The 21,517-nt window shown below is 31.7% G+C and overlaps 1 protein-coding gene across 6 annotated transcripts in view; it reads left to right on the top strand.

Annotated features, from left to right (window-relative positions):
* Window positions 1-21,517, top strand: part of LOC126919395 (protein eva-1) — a 322,945-nt gene that overhangs the window by 231,332 nt on the left and 70,096 nt on the right. For all 6 annotated transcript variants that reach the window (XM_050728591.1, XM_050728593.1, XM_050728589.1 and 3 more), the window contains 2 exons: window positions 2,008-2,157; window positions 4,884-5,027. In XM_050728591.1, the coding sequence (XP_050584548.1) occupies window positions 2,008-2,157; window positions 4,884-5,027 (294 nt within the window). The remainder of the gene's footprint in view (window positions 1-2,007; window positions 2,158-4,883; window positions 5,028-21,517) is intronic.

The following is a 21,517-nucleotide window of genomic DNA, read 5'->3' as shown; positions in this document are numbered from 1 at the left end:
AATAGCATAACATTTGAAATTAATACCTTAGAATCCCAATTATCCAGACATTATACCTATAAATTGATTCACTGGCGATGTATTTTCGTCGACAAAAATTTATGATTAAGATGAGATTTCTTTCCGTGAGAATTTCATTCTTGATAATCGATACCATAAATATTATCACCAGATCAATCTGATTCTTAACTTGCCAGATTACTATTGATGAAGTGCATTATCTTAAAGTAGTATTATCAACGTAGAATTAGTTTACTATCCAAGAGACTTCAAATTTCTAACTGAATTTGAAATTTATATTTAGTTATTTGTATATTTGCTCATTTCGTTATTCTGTAAATTTTTGTTAATTTTCTTTAACATATTATGACATTGAATTGAAATGATTGATCAGAATCAGGATACGTTGACGTGCATTTGCAAATTTATATTTCCGTAATTAACATTTAATATCTTGTAAATATTTAAAAATTTACTTACTTTCGTACATTCGCTTACCAGAAAGAGATGGCATAAATAATCACAAATTCTGGAAGAAATATGTAAAAATAGCTTTTCGAATCATCATTTTTTATGCATTAATTTTTTACATTCCAATTTACTAATTTGATCATTATGGGTTCTTAATGATCCAAATATTTTGTGCGTCGTTTTCTAAATTTACCTAACTCTTAAAAAAAATTTAGATATTTATATTGCTCCTCTATTGAACCCCTTATGTAATCATCCGTAAAATTTAAGAAAATGCACGAGAAGTAAGAACAAGTGAAAATCCTGGGAATGTGGTGTTCGTTACACCAATAAGGTTGCAAAGCTACGGAGTACGCTATGATTGCAACCACAAAAACGTGCTATGGTAGAGCACCTGATCTGGTTGGGTTCGTTGAAATTCGCAGATGCCACGAACTGTAACGAGACGAAGCAGGTTTTATCGAAACCCGTATCTCTGGCAAAAACCGTTTCCATTCGACTTGTTTATGCGATTGTCAACGGGTACGTATAGACCAGGCCACGATATAGCGAGCTCGTAAAATCAGTCAAGAATGAAATTAACACATTTTGAGTGTCAGAGCAAACGAATTTTTTTTATTACAGTGTCAATTTTTATTGAATCGTACAGAAAAGCACACATATTAAAACAAAAATTGAATATGGTTTATTTTTTAATAACGGAGAAATTTTTATTCAATGTATTTTATATCGAGTGATATAGTGAAATATATTGAAATAAAAGTTAGATATGGTTTGTTGTTTAATAGTGAAGACATTTTTATTGGAATGTTAATAAACCGATGAAAATCAATGTAACAAATATAAAAACGAACGTATTTTATCACATTGTATGGATATAGATAGAAAGATCTTATTTCCCAGATTTTACTAGATTTCGACGTCATAAAACTAGTTGCCGTTTGAGTCAGTACTCAAATAGCTATGAATTTGTTCACGATATAGCATAGTATAAATAAACTTTGCAAAATATTTCGAACGGTAATAAAAAAATATGAATACATTTAAAATGTTAGACAGTTTTCCAATAAACATTGACTATATATTTATGACTAAAAAAAAACAAACATCATTTTTCAAAAAATGTTTCGAAAAGTGTAACGATAAAGTTATGTCATGTTCTTTCCTGAAAGCTAAATATAATAGGAGAAATAGTACAAACTCTTTGGAATGAAACGGTATTAAAATATTAATGTTTCTACTACCTGAGATTAGTGACAAAATACCAAAGTGTAACAAAAAAAAAATAAATAAATAAATAAATAAAATAAATAAAATAATAAATAAATAAATAAATAAAAAGATTTTGTCAACTTGAGATACGAAAATCTAGAAATTTTAAAGTTCGGAGATTGCAATTTTCTAATCACATTAGCAGTCATGCTCATACAACAAAATTATATTTTGTCATATTTTGAACTTGTAATTACGTTGAATATGACAATAAAAAGCAATAGTGGAGCGGCGAATTTATTAAAAAGTTCCTTTATGTTCCAGACGAGTTCAGAAGTAAAGTTGCCTGCGAGAATGACGTCATCAATCTTGTCTGCCACCCTGGACAAAGAGTTGCCATTTTCAGCGCATCGTTCGGCAGAACGGAGTACGAATCCCTTCAGTGTCCTCAGCCCCACGACGTGAAAGAAGAAAGTGAGTAGATTTTTTTATTGTTCTAAAAGTTCGTTTTATAAATAAAATTCTAAATATTATTGTTGTATTTAATATACTATGAGAGCCAGATATTCTAGCAACTAGGTCACACCGGATATTTTTTTTATATTGCATAAAATACTAAAAATCTACCTCTCTATTTTTTATTCATGAAATCAAGTGTCCTTTCGTTTGAACATTCCTATACATACGTAGCCTATTCGGAAATAAAATTTGTTAAAATACAATAGTACATTTAAGCTATGGTAAGGTGGCACATAATAATTATGGGTTTCTATAAAAAATACTTCATTATTACTTTAAAAACTTTTCTAATTTTAAGTTTAGTTTGGTAATTCTAACTTTAACAATATTCTTCTAGATGGAAGTATCAATTAATTACTCTTGATTTCTTGATACCAGGAAATCTAACTTCAGATTTGTTTCATATAAATTATAAAAAGTTTGTGTAAAACTGAAATTTTGATCATCAACGTCTAGCTTCTAGCTGTGGAAAATATTTAAAAACGCTCTTAGATACACGTTAGCATCTTAATAATTCTACTAAATATCGTTCTCGGAATCATAAAAGCCCTCAAAGAAAATAACGACCAAAAAGATATTCGAAAGTTAGTCGAAAGTTTACGCGAGCGTAAACATTCATGACCGTGCTGTTGAAGTAAGAACATAGAAGATATACGATATAGTAGCAGCTTGTGAATCTCAAAGAGCAATTCTGGTTTTTGATAAGTTTTATAGCAATACCAATATTCCCTAATTTCCTTTATCTTAACGAAAATATTATTCTTTAATCTTACCTCGTATTTAAATGTTTCAACAATAGTTAGGACAAAATGTTATGTTTTACAGTGTTATGTAATTTTCTCACATAAAGATAATTTCATCTAATTTCAGATCAAATATATACTTATACAAAAAATAAATAAAATAATCATAAAAATAATATAACTATTAAATATTATACCATAGCTATATGTATATTTAATCTTAATTGTAATAACGAAAAAATTAAAAAAATCTGATCGTATATTTAAATATTGATATTTTGTAACAAGAAACTAGAATTAAGTATTGAAAAACTCTTCTGTTATCAACGTAAATATAATACAGTTACCGAATTTAACATTTCTTGCAGAAACGTAGATATATTTTTAAAATTCTAAGTTCCTAAAAATCTGTCTGTTTCTTAACAGATGTCCTTTCCTTTCATGAAGTTACTTTACATGGAACATGACGTTAAAATAAAGATCCATGAAACTGCACATTTACATTCAATAGCCGGACGAATCGATTCAAAGTGCCGCAATTCGTGGCGGACTTTACGAGAAAATGGAGCAGAGGTCGGGTCGCTACCAACCCCTTTGTAACGATGTCCAGACGGCATCCTCGTGAGGATAACAGTTCCGAAAACACTGAAATGCCATTGGCTACGGATCACTCCCTGTAAAAGTTTTTTTTTTTATTTGATACATTGATTTTGGCCCTTCGTGACCTCATTAGTCTATGAATGCTTCTACGAATGTTTCTGATTATTGCCAATTTAATTCTCCAGTCGTAATTTAACATATTTCAATGTAGAATCATCAATCTTTCATTTCTGTCATCTATATAATAAGAGCCTAATAATCATCAGTGAGTGCATTAAACGTTAAGAATAAATAGGTGAAATTATCATTTTTATCATCAGAAATTACAATCATAATACATTAATTAATACTTTAACGAAACAAGAAACTTTATAACTAAAACTCCAGTAACTAGAAATTTAATTTCTATTCTATGATATTTCTCTGACAAGGCCTTTTATTAAAGCTTCTAGGATTAGACTAGATTCAAAACGAACCTCCCTATGAACGTTCCTTATCAAATAAATTCTCGAATCAATTGAACTCCTCCTACGGTTGGCAGGATATCGTGACCAATTCAAAGATTTCCTTTCTTGTTCTTCAGCTTCGCCCAAACGTTAACAATGAACTACATGTAATAGTCGTTTCCCGAATGATCATCTACGATACTGTCATTCGCGATATCGTTTCAATCTGCGTGTTTCTTGGCCATGTGACACATCGTCCTACTCTATCATGTCGTTCTCACAAAGATACATACCGTGACGGTGACATGCAGAAGTGACTTTCGACTCTAACACACTTCGAGATTTCAAAGGGGAAAGTTAGCTAAATTCGAACTTAATTTCTCCAAAAATGATTAGAAAAATTTTAGGAACCTTTTGATGATATTTCATGATCGATGCATGAATGTTTGTTTTTCTGATTTGGTTTAGGATTTCTTTTCGTTTACTAAAAAAACAAACGACACGCATGATGCATGCTCTCGAAACAAAAAGAATTTGGAAAAGAACTAAAATAATTTGAAAAAAAAAGAAAACTGAAACAATTTGAAAAAGAACTAAAACAATTGAGAAATCCGGTTTAAAGTGAACAAAAGAGAATAAAATGGTGCTTTATATTCATATAAGCGTTATGCGGGATTCATGTCAAGCATCAGATTATTAACCGTACATTGATGAAGTTGACATTTCCATTAAGCGCTCTGAAGTAGTCACAGTCGACCTTTAATCCGGTATTCAGTTTTCATTCGACGAACGATCCGCGCAATTTCTGGTAAGCTGGGAAACTAGCTCTTTTTTTCTCGTCTATGAAGCTACGAGCGAACGTACTGAATAGATCAATTCTGCCTGGTTACAGCTTGTATGGCATCGTATGCGACGGAAACCGTGATGAATTTGTGCCATGGGAAACGTCGCTGCTCGGTGGTGGCAAACAGTTCGACGTTCGGTGAGCCTTGCAGTCCGGAAAGCAGAACGTATTTGAAAGTTGTCTACACGTGTGGTAAGTCTGATTGTTCTCCTATGAATATGTTAATTATTACGATAATGTTAACGCACGTTCTTTTTAATAAAAAAGTTTATGTCACTTTAAATTTATGTCAGAATATTTGTGATTATTGTAGTGTTACTTCAAGGTTTTAAAATGTGATTTTTTGTGATATAATAGAGGTACTTTTAGCAAAGCTATATTTTGGAGGTCATCATTCTATTAGAAAGGAGAAAATGAATTTAGAATTTGTGAATTAATTATCATTTGCAATTGATAAATACGTATTATTATATATAATAAAATAATTTGTACTAAATAATTCGTCCTTCAGCTGGATTCAAAAGAAAAGGAACCTTATCAAGGATTTTGAATCCTTTTAATTATAAAGTGATCCTTCGATCAATTAAAGCATTTAACTCTCAATTTCCATCTTTCAAATATTTATCGTCATTACAACGCAAAGCAATATCGAACGTTCTTTATCATTTAATCATTTAATTAAATAAAATTTGTGAAATTACGAAACAATTACGGAAACAATTACGGAAACAATTATTATTAGCCCTTTCCAATATCCAGCAATATAAATTAATTATTATAAATATTATTCCTTTCTCGTTCATTAACTTTAGAATAATTTATTTTATAATATAAGACAAATTAAAATCAATTTCTACATATCACAACCACTGTATTGTATTAATAAATTTACTAATGAACTATAAACACATTAACATAACAGTATTAGCGATTATTTAACGTACATAAATTCCAGACAAATTTTTGAGCTCAATTTCCTGTATATATATATTTAATAGGTTATTTGCAGAGTACGAAATCGATAGTCGAACGTTATAACATGCTCATTGGGAATATTTGGGACGAATTTTGATATTTTTCACGTGCGACAAATGGAGCGGAACATTTGTTTTGCGCGGAACGTCATGTTCTCTGTGATCTTTTATGAAACCGGTTCGCCCTGGAAAACTGTTGGCCGTTACGTAATAAATCACCGTGTATTTTTAATGCACGAATGAAAACAACCGAATGACGGAAGCAACCAATTTAATTTGAACCGCGAACAAACACTGTCTCGGGTCCACCATTCACCGATTTTTGCAAACAATTTCACATCTGAGACGCATTAATTCGCATTATTTTACACGAAAAAATTTATTCGTTTACTTGCTATTTTATGAAATTTTGTCACTTTTTACCAAGCATTTTTCAAGCTAGTTTGGTGATTGTGTAATTCTTTTTTATTTGAAATGATTACTTCTGTTAAAATTGGATAATAATAACAGTTAAAGTTAAAATACTGTATTGATATTTCAGAATACTTTTGGATAGAATAAAACACATATGCAAAGCAGAATTTTTGTGAGATACAATATACATATAATTACAATACAATAGATACAATATACATATAATTAGTAGAAACTTTAAAATAAACATTATTTATGTCGTTTCATGTTGTACAGAACTAACATTTACTATTAATACATACATTCATTTACTATTAATAAATCTATCAATTTAAATATTGACACAATATGATATTAAAAATTACATATATAGATGAAACTCCAAGTTAAACAATGCTCTATGTATCACAACATTTTTACGAAGTTTGAACAAATTTTCTTTCCAGAAAAAAGAGTACAAGATTTTTTTTTAAAGGAAAATCGAATAAAAGAAAGATAAATTTTGTGAAAGATAGTCGCAGCAGGACATGAAAGATTAAATATGGCAAAGCCTGATGAGCAAACAACAGAACATTCACGAACAAGTCGGAAGTCCATGTCAGCAGCGTCGATTGACCCAAAAAGCTTGAGGACGATTGACGCGGAGCTGCCTACTCGCGGGAAGTTCTTCTGATGGCTTTTCACTCCGGATGGCTCGTTTCTGTACTTAATGGCCAGTCAGTCTGAACGAAAGGACTTGCTTAATAGCCATTGTTTGGACCGTTGGCAAGTGAATAATGATCGGTCGTATTCCATTCAGAGGTACCGCCAATGCTAACCTATAATACTTGAAATTCACCAATATTCGAATACGTTATATAGAAACGCTTTGTTTCCTTAATGCCAGTCTCATTCGCTCCGAGATTATTAAATTACAAATATTTGTGTATTTATAGGAAATTTGAAGTGTAAAAGTGAACATAATACACATATGATGTACAAGTATAAGATATTCAAAACAAAAAATTCGTTATAATATTTAATGAGGGAAAGAAATACATATTTAGTTAGCTTTCATTTTTTAATTGTACAGTATGACTCTTCAGTAAGTATACAAATTAATTGGCGAAAATAATCTTGAATAAATCGGATGAGAAAATTTGTCGATGAATTTGCTTATAGTAATTATTTTATTTCTACTTTTTGACTGCAATATAAACATACATATATGTATATTTTAAACTTTGCACCGAAGTGATGCTATCATATTTTTACAGATACTTTCGTTATCTCACAATATTATTTAAACATTCTCAAAATTGTCTGAAGATCATTTTTACTTAGGCATGTAGACATTTTTGACACAAATATGATTCCAAAGATTTATTACTCGAATGGATAGTACAGAAATGGAAAGAAATCTTTATGGAAGGAATGCGGATCTGATTGGTTGTTTTTGACAGACTCGACACAATCGTAAAGTTAAGAACACGTATTGGTCAAATGTGTTACATATACAAACAGAGCAATGTAACATTGAGTGATGGTGAGCGACAGAGAGCATTACCCTTCTTATCATCTCCATAGTATACAAATGTGAGAAGATAATATATAATAACTAATCATTACGTAACAGGAAACTGACTAGCCAAAGTATGAATCTGAAAATTAAGAAGTTAAAAGAAGTAAATAAATAATAACGTGATAGCAGGTTGATGTGTCTAAAGTAGGTTGTGAAACAGCAACACTCGTCAGGGGAAAATATCTCGGAAGCTCTTTAAATAATGAAAATCACTACCATAAGATGTAATTTTCCCAAAGAAATTAAAAGCGCATTATTTCTTGTATAAAGCAAATAAATAGAGCTAGTATGTCGCACGGTGTATGTGTGCCTCATTCACGATAAACAAAAATAGAAATTGATATATTTATAATAAATGAAAACATCAATCAGTAAAATCAAAAAGTATCCAGAAATTCACCATAAAATATCCTTAACAAAATTCCCAGAAAATCATGAGAAACGCAATTTCCAACGTTCTATCTTCTAACTTAAAAATCTTAAACTCATAAACGAAAACAGTAATCAGTCAAATTACAAAATACCCAAAAAATCATCACATAATATCCTGAACAATTCTAAGAAATGTAATTTTCACTATCCCAATTTCCAAATCTCATTAATCTCCTTTAGGAGAGTATTATAATCATCCTAAGGAGAATTCTTCGATAATCGTCAAAGGCACGTGCTCTAGAAAAGCTCTTTTTTCCGCTTCTTCCAAGAAACAACCACTGCGACTCTTTTTACATAGTAGAGGAGAAATTTTACAAAAGAAGATTGGAGGGCCAATTTTTTAATCTCGATGGCGCGTCATGAAGCATGAAGTTTCGAACCTTTTCGAAAACAGGTCGCTATCTAACCACTGGCCACTAACGACACTCTTGACGATACATAGAGTAGTCAACTATCTCAGCCGGTGCGTTTCTGTGAAAAATTCCAGAATAATGATACCGGCACGGCCTTTAACGAGCCACGTCGTCCGTTCGACCCGAAGAAGTCCGCTCGGGCATCGAGCATACTGCGTCGCGTATAACGAGCCGTCGCTTGTAATGCCAAGTTATTTTCATTGTGCACGCGATACAGGAAAGAAACGAGGACTGGCATCTCTACTTTTACTCTACTTTCTTCTTCCCTCTTTCTTTCTAACTGGGTTGAGAACTAACTACGGATTCAACTGCGGACGCTTTTAATGGCACTCGTCGCGTAACATTGTCGCTGCGGTAACGACCGACTGCTCGCATCGTCGGCGAGTTTATAGCACCGGCTGGGCTTGGGATCACCGGTTAACACGGAAAAATGAGCATCGTTATAATATTTGTCATTTGGTTTAACCAAATTTTGTTTTTCTTCGTTTCCACGCACGTTTCGGGCTAGAGACAGTAGAACATTTTTCGGCAACTAACAGTGTTGAGTTTTTTAATTGATGGATTAGTGATCACACTAATCATATTGTACGAAAAGTGTTGATTTTTTTATTTAAAAATCTATTGATGAATTATGGAGAGAGACAGTACCTTAAATGCATTCTCCTTACTTTAATTATTTGATGATTACATAAGAAAAATATGATAGGTCAGTTAATAAGTAAGAAGAATTAACAGTAAAAAAATCTACAATTGTCAAATCTACAAGTGTCGAACTAAATTTTTCATCATAATCAAGATTTACAACAAACTTATGTAAAACGTGCAATTCAACACTAAAAATAGAAACATTTTCATAAAAATGTTATCTTAATTTAACACGACTGATTCAGTTTCATAATGCACCCAGATGACGTGTATTAATTAGTACACTTTATCCATTCCATTAGATTAATGTTGGAATTGCAAAAGTGCCATGTATGAACAGCCCTAGAGGTTCGTACTACCCTCGACACGTTACACATACTCATTGAAAAAATAAAGAAAACTACGACAGATAACGAATGTACGAATGCAAATGTTTGCAGTAGTCTAATTGCATATTAATCATGAGTGTGTTATCTGTGAGTGAAAAATAAAGGTGTTTTACAGGTTAATGCAATATTAATCGTATTTTATACCTTAAAGTAATAACTTGATGTATCTGTAAGAGATCGATACATTAAGCTGTTCTTGCAGCTTTCTTGCTGTCAGCCTTGATCAATTACACGCGAATATACAAATTAGCTATGTAAGTTGTGAAACGATAGATTTACTCAAAAAAGAAATAGAGATAGAAATAGGAAGTAAGAAAAACAAGCTTCTTCGGTAATAAATATTTCAGTTAATACTTTTTCACTTTTTGAATCACACGAATACAGAATTATTTCTAATAACACGCGTATAATATGATTTTTATTATTCTTATTACTTTTTCATTGTCAAAAGTCGATTTAGAATTTTGTGAACTTTTAAATAAAAAAATATTTTACCATAAAACACGTAAACAGATAAAAGAGTGTATTAATAAAGGACCAATCGCTACGAATTGTTGTTCAACAACCACTTAAATAAATATATAAATATAATAAAATAAAAATATATAATATATAAATATATTGTGGCGACACTCAACAGCAAATACCATCACTTGACAATGTCGGACGACGGCAGCACAGTGATTAGCGCCATAGGTTTATGAATGTTCGGAACCCGGGTTCGAATCCCCGCGATCGAAGTCCGATCTTTCTTCCACGCATCAAAAATGAAAAAAAAAAAAAAAAAAAAAAAACAGCAGTACCCCATCAGCAGGGACATCTACACCCGCAGCGGAACCTATCCTCTCGGCCTCCACACAGCCAGCAGCCACAATTATCACGGATACACCCCAATATAATGAAAATGTACAAATATAATAAAAAATATATTCCAGCTGGAAATAATGTTGAAACGTTTGGCCGAAAGTAAAACGAAGTTTCGAATGTAATTACATTTCTAATGTTCCTTTTCTCTCATTGTTACATCGCAAAGGCACCGCTTAAGGCACCGCAGAAAGATAAATAACCGCAAAGATAAATAACAGAACCATAAGACAGTGTTTAAAAGTTTTATTTCTAGCAGCTTCCCCAACGATTTTCTATTTTACGTGCGAGATGAAAAATCGACTGTTCACAGCGGCAATCAATTCGAGTAATCGGTGGAGTGTTTCACGTACTCACGGCTGGACGCTCTTTTTATTTAGTTGCGCATTCTATTTCCCCGTCGAATTTTATACGCCGATCATACCGCTTCCATTTTTTGACAACACGCCGATCTTTTCCGAGATATTTTGTCTGAAACATAGCTCACGCTTCAATACTAGATAAAACGGTCTACCGTAATTGAAAACACAATTGTAAAAATTCAACACAACCTCAACGTGCACCATATCAAGAATTATAATTTTACTTCAATTTAATGTATCAAAAGAGTTCGGAGATAGAATTAAAAAAGAGGTACAATATTAAAGAGATCATCGAAAGTGAAATGGAAAAGTTAAGTAATATATAAACTGCAAATGTTTGTGCAAGTTAATATTTTTATGAACATACATATGTTATCACCTGAAATTTTTAAATCATGCTTTTGATGGGAAAGAATTTTGGACTTTTTAAACTCTTGTCTCGAAAATGAGAAAATAACAATAGTTATATTTATCCAAAATTAATTATTAGACTTATGTCTTTTTCACTTAAATATCAGTTATTCCTTTTAATGAAAATTTAAATATTCCTTTCTTATATATTTCATTAATTATTTTTTAATAATTTCCAGAAGATTAGATTAGATGCCATAAGGAGTACTTTATTTTAAACATTTTACGTATTTATGCATAAACATCTGCAGTCTAATAACATAATAAAATTGAAAAGGAAGTGTAATGAATTGTGTTTTGGAATCAGGAATGAAGAGCAATAAAGGTGGATAAAGGGGAGGATGATCGTAGGCAACTCGAATCGTGGTTGCTCGACGCAACTCGATGCAAATACACGTTTCCTATTATGCAAACAATCCTCATTACATTGCTATACCTTAAAATACAATACGTTTAATATAAATGTAAATATAGGAAACGAGGTGCCGAGTTAATTAGCGGAATTGGTTGAATGAAAACGAAATGTTGAAAGAAATCTAAATGAAATAATCTCAAAACTTTTGGTCTATTCTCCTTGTTGATACTGTTTCTACTTTTTTGAGATTTCGTATATGTGGCATACAGTCCGGATTATAATCTTATTTCGGATAATACGTAATTATATTGTGATTTCATTACGGCTAAATATAAAAAGCAATTTTATACGTCTGGATTACAAAATATTAAAATTATTATTTGTTTCAATATGAAGTACTTTCTGAACTTACTTTTTAACATCGATTTAGTGTTTATAATATATAAAAGTTGTTTTATTTATGCAGAAGTAAATAAAGTTACAACGATTAATGTTACAAAATAACATTTTAATATGGATTTAATATTGGAAGCAAATTAGAGTATTTTCTGATGTTTAGAAAAGGAATATAGAACATTTCAAAATCAGATTTTGTTCGTGAATAAAAGATTTCCTAAATAGTTTTTATCAAAACGCTCCCTCTTCAAAAATTGCATCTCCTCTTAGTACATTGAATTATCAGATACTTCATATGTGTACGTACAAGCAGAGTCTTTAATTTCATGATTATAATATCAACGATAATTACTTTTATCAAAATTAAGAGTTACACAAAAGAGTTATCGAGAGAAATGTACAAAAATAGAATTGAAATGTTTCCAGATTTCACATTAAAATAACAAACTACAAAAGTCATTATTTATCTCTTTTACTTAGATGAATAAAATTATATAGATCTTCAAGTCTTCTTCTATTGATTACAGCATTCCAACCATAGAATAAAACAACATCACGGCACGCTACCATTTCCAAATCGTCCATTCGAAAAATAATCGGCCTACTCTGTAGTCGCATTTATCCTCGAACAATCGTACAATTCATCGTAGGGATATTTTCGGACAGAATTTCCATCTGTCGTCGGGTTTTTTTCATTAAGGTCCGATTTATCGAGGCTCGTTTCGCGAGTCGCGCACACGTGCCTGTGTAGGACCGTACCAATTACCGATGCATTAGCAAACAGGTGTTTCGCGCATTGCATTCATCGACCCATTCGTATGTACCAACGGATATTCTAGCCACGAAATAGAACTCGTCATTCAATACACACGTTATACTTTTGCAAAACGTTCTCTCTCTCTTCACCAAGTGATCCATAATACTGATATGTGTGAGGTAATTCGTCTTGCGTTTCCGTTAATCGTTCTTTTTTTCGGTTAACTACAAAGTACGTATTTAACGCGTGCACGTGGATTCGCTAATCAAGATTCATTCGTCTTATATTTAACAACTGAGTCGCTCATTTACCAAATTAATTAATTCCATAAAACAAAAAATAGAAAAATTGATAAAATTACATATATGGACTTATCCATTTTAACCTGTAAACCCCTTAATTGTTATTTCTTCTTCAAAGAATATACATACTAGATGTATATTATATAGTACTTTTATCCAAAAATAATCTGATACTTCTTTTTATTGAGAATGAAGGAGAGTAGAGAAAAAGGCAAAACATGAAAAAAGAAGGCGGGAGAACGCGCTGTGTTGGTGTTCTAATTTAACAGTAAGTCATGCACGCCTGTATAAGGCACGGCAGGGGAGCTTTTTACACTAGTAAGCAAAATATGCGCATACGTTCAGCAGATGAAAAACTCCAGGGAATAATCAACGTGCACGCCACGGAGACCGCGAGTATTCTTGCCCGCGAGATCGAATTTCGTTTTCGTCCCCTGACAGTTTTTATCGTGACAGGTTTTACCGAAGTATACCTATTGCAAGTTTTCTTGCGTGAAAGGGTTCCAACGATAGCCTTGTTACAGCTAATCATTCCACGAGGCTCGCGTGAAAGATGGGAGCATTTTGCGATTCGCGGGTTAAGATAGGGTTACGTTTCATTTTGTGAAACATTTATTAGGTGAGAAGATATTGGGAGAGGTTAAGTGAATTTTTGAGTTTTATTTTTATTTTCTTTTGAGCTTGATTGTGTATTCATAAATATTATTAAATGTGGATATGATAAGTAAATATTAAGTTGTCAAGTTTAATCCCATATTTGTGAATTTTATTAAGGACTGTTTTTTTAGTTTTAAAATATAAATCAGTTCGGTTTAAAAATATAAATCGCTATACATGCATAAGTTTTAAGACTATTTGAAACATAATTCTGTCTATTACAATTGCTTACAACACCACAACAATATACAAAACCATGTAAAATTTCTTGTATTTTTCATTTAAATATTAAAATTCATTAAAGTTCGCTCAATGCCCGACATGCTGATTGCGACACGTGCATGAAATCAAACGTGATTCCTATTCCAACAACGATCCACCGTTGGAAAGCATTACTACGATGTTCTCTTCTTCGTGCCGCTGCCAACGTTAGACCATTGACCCGGAATAATTACGAAGCGATCTCAAAGTCTAATTGGATCCGCATGAATTATCCGCGTACATCAAAGTACTTTGCGGCGAAACACGCGATGATTTGACACCATGCTCGGTCTTATTAAACAAGTGGTCATTGGTATTTAGTACAGATTCAACCAACTAAGACAGTAATCAATTCTTTGCGATGGTTATTTAAAAATTGATAATCTTTAATTTGCACTAAAACTTTCATCTCTTATTTATTAAGCAATAAATAATTTGAAAATTGTTAAAGGTATTTATGAATTTATAAACTTTTTTGCGAAGTATGCTTCCTTTTTTTTGTATGTTTGACATATTTAAAAAGTGCAAAGAATACAAGTAAATAAATTTGATTGTTTTATCCCTTGGGCAATATCTTCTGAATTAAATATTCAATAAATAATCTTATATAATTAAATATTTTATGATTGATGATTCTTTGAATTAAATTTTGATATTTCACACACGAATGAGATATTAAACTCTGTGTAAAATGTTTTGTTGTGAATGTATCGTGGACAGTTCACGGGATGACAGGAAATTTATGTGACACGTTAGACGAAGTACGAAGGAAAGTTTATTCGGGAATCAAGAATATGGCGCATCCTTTTCCACTTCATTTGTCGTCGTTAAATTTTCTCGATGACGTGTCCCGAAGAAGCGCGAACGCTGGCGAAAATGGAAGAATAAGCGGAAGAAGGAAAAATAAAAAGCGACCTAAGTGACAGAGAGAAGAAAAATGGTTGAAGTAAGACCTGTCAAGGAACTTCTGTCTTCAGTTTTTTATGAATTATTGGATCGATGTTGTTTTTCAACTATAGATCAGAAGCTTCTACGTAAACTATCAAAAAGTTTTAATAAATATTCATCTCTTCATATCTCTGCATTGCTTCAAATAGATCTAAATACATTTTAACAAGCAATTCCATTTAATTTTTAAAAGTTAACTAATATTTAATTATTTTAATTATTAAAGTTAAACGGCCAATTTTATTACAATGACTATACTCCTGTAATGTAACAATTATACATGTATATTTTCTAAAACTTCTACTCTTCATTTTCTCCGTTTCTTTACTTCATATTCTTCATTTTGCAAAACTTCAAATTATTATTCATTTTCAATGAAACTCCTCATGCGAAAGCAAAAAAATATTTTACGAATGGTTCACTAAATGTTTCCCAGAATCCGTTAGCCATTAGACGATCGAGTGATTGTCTGAATGACTCGACGAAAATTCGTCGAACGAAGAGGAAAACAAGTGTAAATAACACGGAGTGGACACAATGTAAAAACGAGCCTTTCATGGTTGCTATAATAAATATTGTGTTTCGTAGGACAAATGTTCTGTTTTGTTATCACGGCTAGTAAATACGGAGAAATTACGGTCAGTTGTGATACTCAGTCTCGTCTTTTATTTGGAAAGTTGGAATACTTCTCCGAATGGCGTTCCATTTCGTTTCTTCTGTCTTCTATTTTATTTGAAGTCTTTTAGTTCGCATTGGCGCTTTGCGTCGCCCTTTTCATTGACGTCGATAGTGGTATAGTAAAAAAATTTGATTATTATTCAACAGAATTGAGATTTAAAAACTATGTTAGAAGCATGTACATGATATCTTGAGAATAGTATAAAAAAAAAGTATATACTACATTTTTAATCATATATCAATCAATGTATTTAGACATTAATATTATTTTACAAATTTCTTAAAATTACTGAGGAGCACGATTGGAACTTTTTAGAATATTCTGTATTGAAAATTTGAAATCAGTAGAATCCATCTATTTTTTATTTTCTGTGACGTAACTCTTGAACTCTTTATTTACAAGACACGGTAAATTAATAGTTGATTAATGTTTTAAGACATTAACCCGTTATATCTGCTTGAACTAAAGTGAAGGACGATCAAATGTCGAAGAAGAAACTAAACACGAAGATGAAACTCCAGACGTTTGCTGATACCCGTGCTACGATACTCTTATATCAAGTTGTTGCATAAGTTACGTTCATCGTTGGTCTGAGGTAAAATAAATATTATACTATTTTCCATAAATTTCTACTATGAATATCCTATATCAAATGAAAAAAAGAACATTAAGTTTGTGGTTGATATGCTATTTACTTTCATTTTACAGTTACATATAATATCGTTAATCCACATTCTTATAAATGTATACAGCCATCGTTGTTTATTTAATTCATTCATATATTTTCATTAACATATTTTCATCTTTATTTATCTTTTATGACCTTAGTCATAAACGTTTAACAACCAAAACGCTCCGAATTTTAAGTAATTACAGTTCTAATTATTTCTTTAATCTATAAACCTATTTATTTAATCATTATATCTATATCTATATCTCAGTTTATCGTTAAGGAATATCGATATTTTGCTTAATAATAAATTAAATATTAAATAAATCCAATATTTGCATAAATTTTATTAAAATGTTAGCACTGCAACATATATTGTAATAGAAATTGTATCTTTCACATATACCACGATATATCATACGGCGAAATTTTAAGGGTTGCAAACACCGTACAGTTAATCGTAGTAGCAGCGTCATTGGGCTCGACTACTGCCAAAACGGGTCAGCGACCCTTCCAATCACATTTTGACACGAGAAAATCTGTCAATCACTGATAAAGTAAAAAGTCATGCGTCAAGCAACATTGCAATACTGATTATAAAACGAAAACCCGATTTAATTGTCATGCGTATAGTTACAAAGTAGGAATCCAACCATGAATTTGACATTTCTTAAAGTTTCGAAATTAAAAATAGTTCACCAAGTGAAACTCTTAATCGATTCGAAATTCAGTATTTGTTTCCTACATGCTTTATTTTCATCGTGAAATCGCTTTTTATTGTTTATTTTCTTGAGTAAAAACAGATTTAACGCGCATCAAAAAGAGGAAGAGCGATTTCCCTCGAAATGTTTGACAGAATCTTTAAAGTAAATATCTGGAATGATGTATTCTTTGGCCAAGAAAGTTGTTTGAAAGGTTCTCAAAGGATCTCATGTCCTGATTCCGAAATTGCTTCTTGGCACGGAATAAACGTTAGAATATCGCTTTCATTTCTCCTCGGTTTCGTTTTTTCTCCTCGCACAGATAAATTTATCCCGTATTCATATTGGTATTATCTATTGAGCTTATTTCGTGTTCATGTGTCTTCTTTTTTTCTTACGACAACTGTGCGGATTCGCGTTTGAGTCGTTCGTTCAATGAAAGAAGCTGCGTAAATAGGATTTTCTCAAATAGATGACTATCTACATATGCAGTCATTGCACAAGATTTATGTCGTCTAAAGCTAGATATCAATAGGGTGTCGTCGAACAAGTATAACTTATTTTTAAAATTTGATAAAAATGTAATATCTAAATATATAAAAATATTCAAAATATTATTACTTCAGAACTATTTAGAATATATTATTTACATGTAGTGGATTTTTCGATATCGCTCAGCTGCTCTATGAATAAAACTTATCACGAAATGTCTTTTCGTAGAATCAGAAAAGTTTATCGTTTACTATTGAATCTAGTCGAAAGTGTCACGGTGTGTAGCAATGAAAATAATTTTCCAGAAACAATGTTTGGCGGTATACAAAACGAGGAAGCATCGAATTCAATTGGCCGAGACAGGTGGACCACCAGACCTGATTTTTCCGATTTCCATTTTAAAGAGTGAATTACGCGGCACATGGCCACCTCATGAAATATTGATGAACTAATCTCCTTTGGGGATTGACCGTACGCCCTGATTTTCAATCCTTGCCTGTGGGTTTTCGAAAGTTTGATTTTTTCTTTGAATGAGATTATCTTGGCGACACGGGTTATCCTTACATTCGTCGGAGATGACAAAGTAAACTGACGCGACGGACAGAAATTAGGTCGAATGAATTATTTCGTCCATCAGCTACTTACGGTTATTCTTTGCGAGAAAGTCAACGTTCTATTCGGAAAATTGCCAATTAACCGGTGTAATATTCTTTGTAAGACGTTATTACGATGGTTGAAGTCTGTACCTCCTTTCAGGGAAAATTGAAGGAAGTAATTAAGCAAATATTTTTAAATTTTAAATAGTGGATTAAAGTTAAATTTTCTAGTACTTGTTGACATGGTATCTTTTAAAAATTTATATTCCAGAAATTTTGATTTATATGTGTACATGGTTCGTGAAATATTCCAACACTTTTAATTTACTCCACATAAATTCGTTATTATTTCAAAATCAATTGCATATTGTATATTTTTTAAAGAACTATTACTACATGGAGGTCATGTTTTATGAGCGAGACAACTACCTTAGTTTTCATATGTGCATAAAAAGATCAGGTTACCATAACAGAGCAATATGATGACTAATCATTGACCATTGTGGTATTGCATGCGCTAATTACAGGTATTGTCCCATGGCATGGACCAGTTTACAAGGATCAAAAGTGTTTGCTTGTTGATTGTAGTACAGAGAGTATTCCAATTTCATTCGCTATGAATAAAAACCTTCATGATCAATTTATTGCAACGTTGACCAATAATTGCTGACATTATAACAGTTTTAACTAAGCTTTGAAATTTTACGGAAAATTTACGTTGGTGACCTTCTCTTCATACATTCTTGAAATTCTACAAAGCATCATATCTTAGTTGACGCAACAATGATAAGGGATAGAAGAATTAATTGAACAACGTCTCACGAGGGGTCTGCATTATTGGGAGTCGCGCTAAGAGTCATAAGAGTCATATTTACACGCAGGAATTCGCCATTTACGCGAAGAATATTACATAGCTGCGAGAAGTGTACATATTTGCGAGTTTCGTTTATCGATCAAAGCCGTTTGTCAGCACCAGCAAACAGACTTAAATGGCTATTTAGCTTGAGTTCCTTTGTTAGTCCATTTAAGCTTTGTGTAGCGTGCTTTGTATATTGTTGTGAATTATTATATCATGTGTACATTCAGTATTCGAGTTCGATACTACGTCAACAAGGAGTAATGAATGACATATCTATCCATTTTCCAATTAAATAAGATGAAATTTCTGAGAAATGTTTTTATTAGCAGCTAAAAAAATATATACTATTTATATAAGTGTTTTACACACATTTTAATAATTTGCACTTGTTTACATAATATTTTATAAATATTACCAATGACAGAAATTGTAAACTAACCTCTTGGTTACTGTATAAGAGCTACTTCAAAAATATATAATTGATTTCATTCCAATAATATCTAATTATTTACATAATATTATGTAATGTATCATCGTAAAATAATTTATAAGTAAATTTTTGCTTTCTGAAAGCAAACATCGCATTTTGTTCAAATTCGCCATTGTATATCAGAATATCAGACGAACGTATACAACGTCAAGGACAAAAATTTCTCAATAATTCTAAAAAATTTATCAACAATTGTGTGAAGCAATCTATAATGACTATTTAGTCATATTAACAATAATATGTTTTTTGTACAACAATAATATAAGTAAGAATATCGCTACATAGCCCGAAGCGCTTTTAAACAACTCTCCTTGAAATAGGAAGTATACACTGAAATATACACAATGTTCTAACAAGAGATACTGGTATTTCCTTGGTGGCGTCCGAATAGTTCGTTTGCTTACTTGAAATCTAAGTCTAATTCTAAATTGTGCGGTGTGCTCCTTGTTCAAACGCCTTTGATCCATTATACTTATACATTATACTTTGATCCATTATACATTATACTTACCATATACATGTACTACAATGTACATAAATTGCATTCAAGAAATATAAATTATTAATAGGTTATGGATTTCTTTGCTGATTATGTTTCTGTATATTTATATACACAAATAATGAAATGAATTTTGAATAATGATTTGTTTCATCCACTAAATTATATTGTAATCAATGTCTTATTTTGGATATTTTATATATTTTTGCACATTATCTACAATTTGTAGACCTTGTAGATCTTTTGTAGATCTTTACCTCTTTAGATTTAGATTGTAGAAAGGAAAACGGTTGTTTTTAATTTGCAGTTTTTGTCTGTTCTGTGTATTATAGCCATGTATGTAGTATGAAATGGAGCTTTATTACCTCAAAAATATCTAATACATATTTCAGAAAGTTTATTGAATGGAAAGCCATTTGAAACGCTTTCTCGATAAAATTATTGCAGGGAGAAGGCTTAATGGTTTCAAAAAAGAAGCGAGTCACATTCATTTACTTAGCTATTTAATATGACACGAACACCGATGACTGACACGGGTTCTCGAGAGAAATCTCTCTGATCGTTAAAATCAATGTTTTATCGTCTACATTATAAATATTTGGAAAAAGCAAATTGAGCAAGACAATTAAATCGGTACAACGATAAGCGTAGAACAAGTAGCTCAATGGAAGTTAAATAGCAATATAAAATCTGTATTAATCAAGCGCCTACAAATTTACTTTGGAAATCCGAAATAAAAGATTGTATATAATTCAGACTAAAAAAAATTCATATTTCCAAACGAAACTCACAAACAATTGCAATGTAGCGAAATTGTAAATGCAAGTCGAATTTACAAATTGCAAAATTTTTCCATGTAAAATAAATGCAAAAACATTCGTCAATAAAATTAACAATGAACAAAATCCACAAATTAAATCGAATCAACGTATAACCCCAAAATATGTTCCATACAAAATGGTCGAATATTTTAAAATACTAATAATACTACTGATGGTCGTTTAACATTTCTACTTCGTAATATTTTATCGCACAGATACGTTTGAAATTCCGGGGAGTACGATAAACAAACTAGTGAATTTTGCAATGGAAAACCGGCTTATCCGATATCGCCATTGTACAACTAGCAAAATTTTTGGCACTCTGCATGACAAACTCTCCGCTTTCTGAACAGAGCGGAACCGGATTTCAGCAATCACGCGACTAACAGCGGAACGTTCGGTTTGCAGCCGAATAATCCAGGTCATGTGGAATAATTTTAGAGCGAATCGAGTAAACTGGGCGCGATCGAATTTTAAGGAGATCAACGAACTGTTTGAGATGCACGAAACTATTCCGGCCGGCTCGCGCCATTTCTGAATTATTTCAGAACTGCCGATCAAGTATTACATTTTCCTTGTGTAACCGGTAACCTTGTTTTCCGGTAACGATCAGCGCTACTGTTCGATTCGAGATCAGGGACATTAATCTGTTCCTTCAAATTTTATCGGTCAATTTTAATATCTTTTTGTGTATCCTGGAATTATTTCACGAATCGTAATACATGAAATGTGCG

The sequence above is a fragment of the Bombus affinis genome, chromosome 8 (assembly GCF_024516045.1).
Source record: "Bombus affinis isolate iyBomAffi1 chromosome 8, iyBomAffi1.2, whole genome shotgun sequence".
NCBI classification, from domain to species: domain Eukaryota; kingdom Metazoa; phylum Arthropoda; class Insecta; order Hymenoptera; family Apidae; genus Bombus; species Bombus affinis.
Note: the sequence above shows the minus strand (reverse complement) of the source record. Positions and strands in the feature narration are given on the sequence as shown.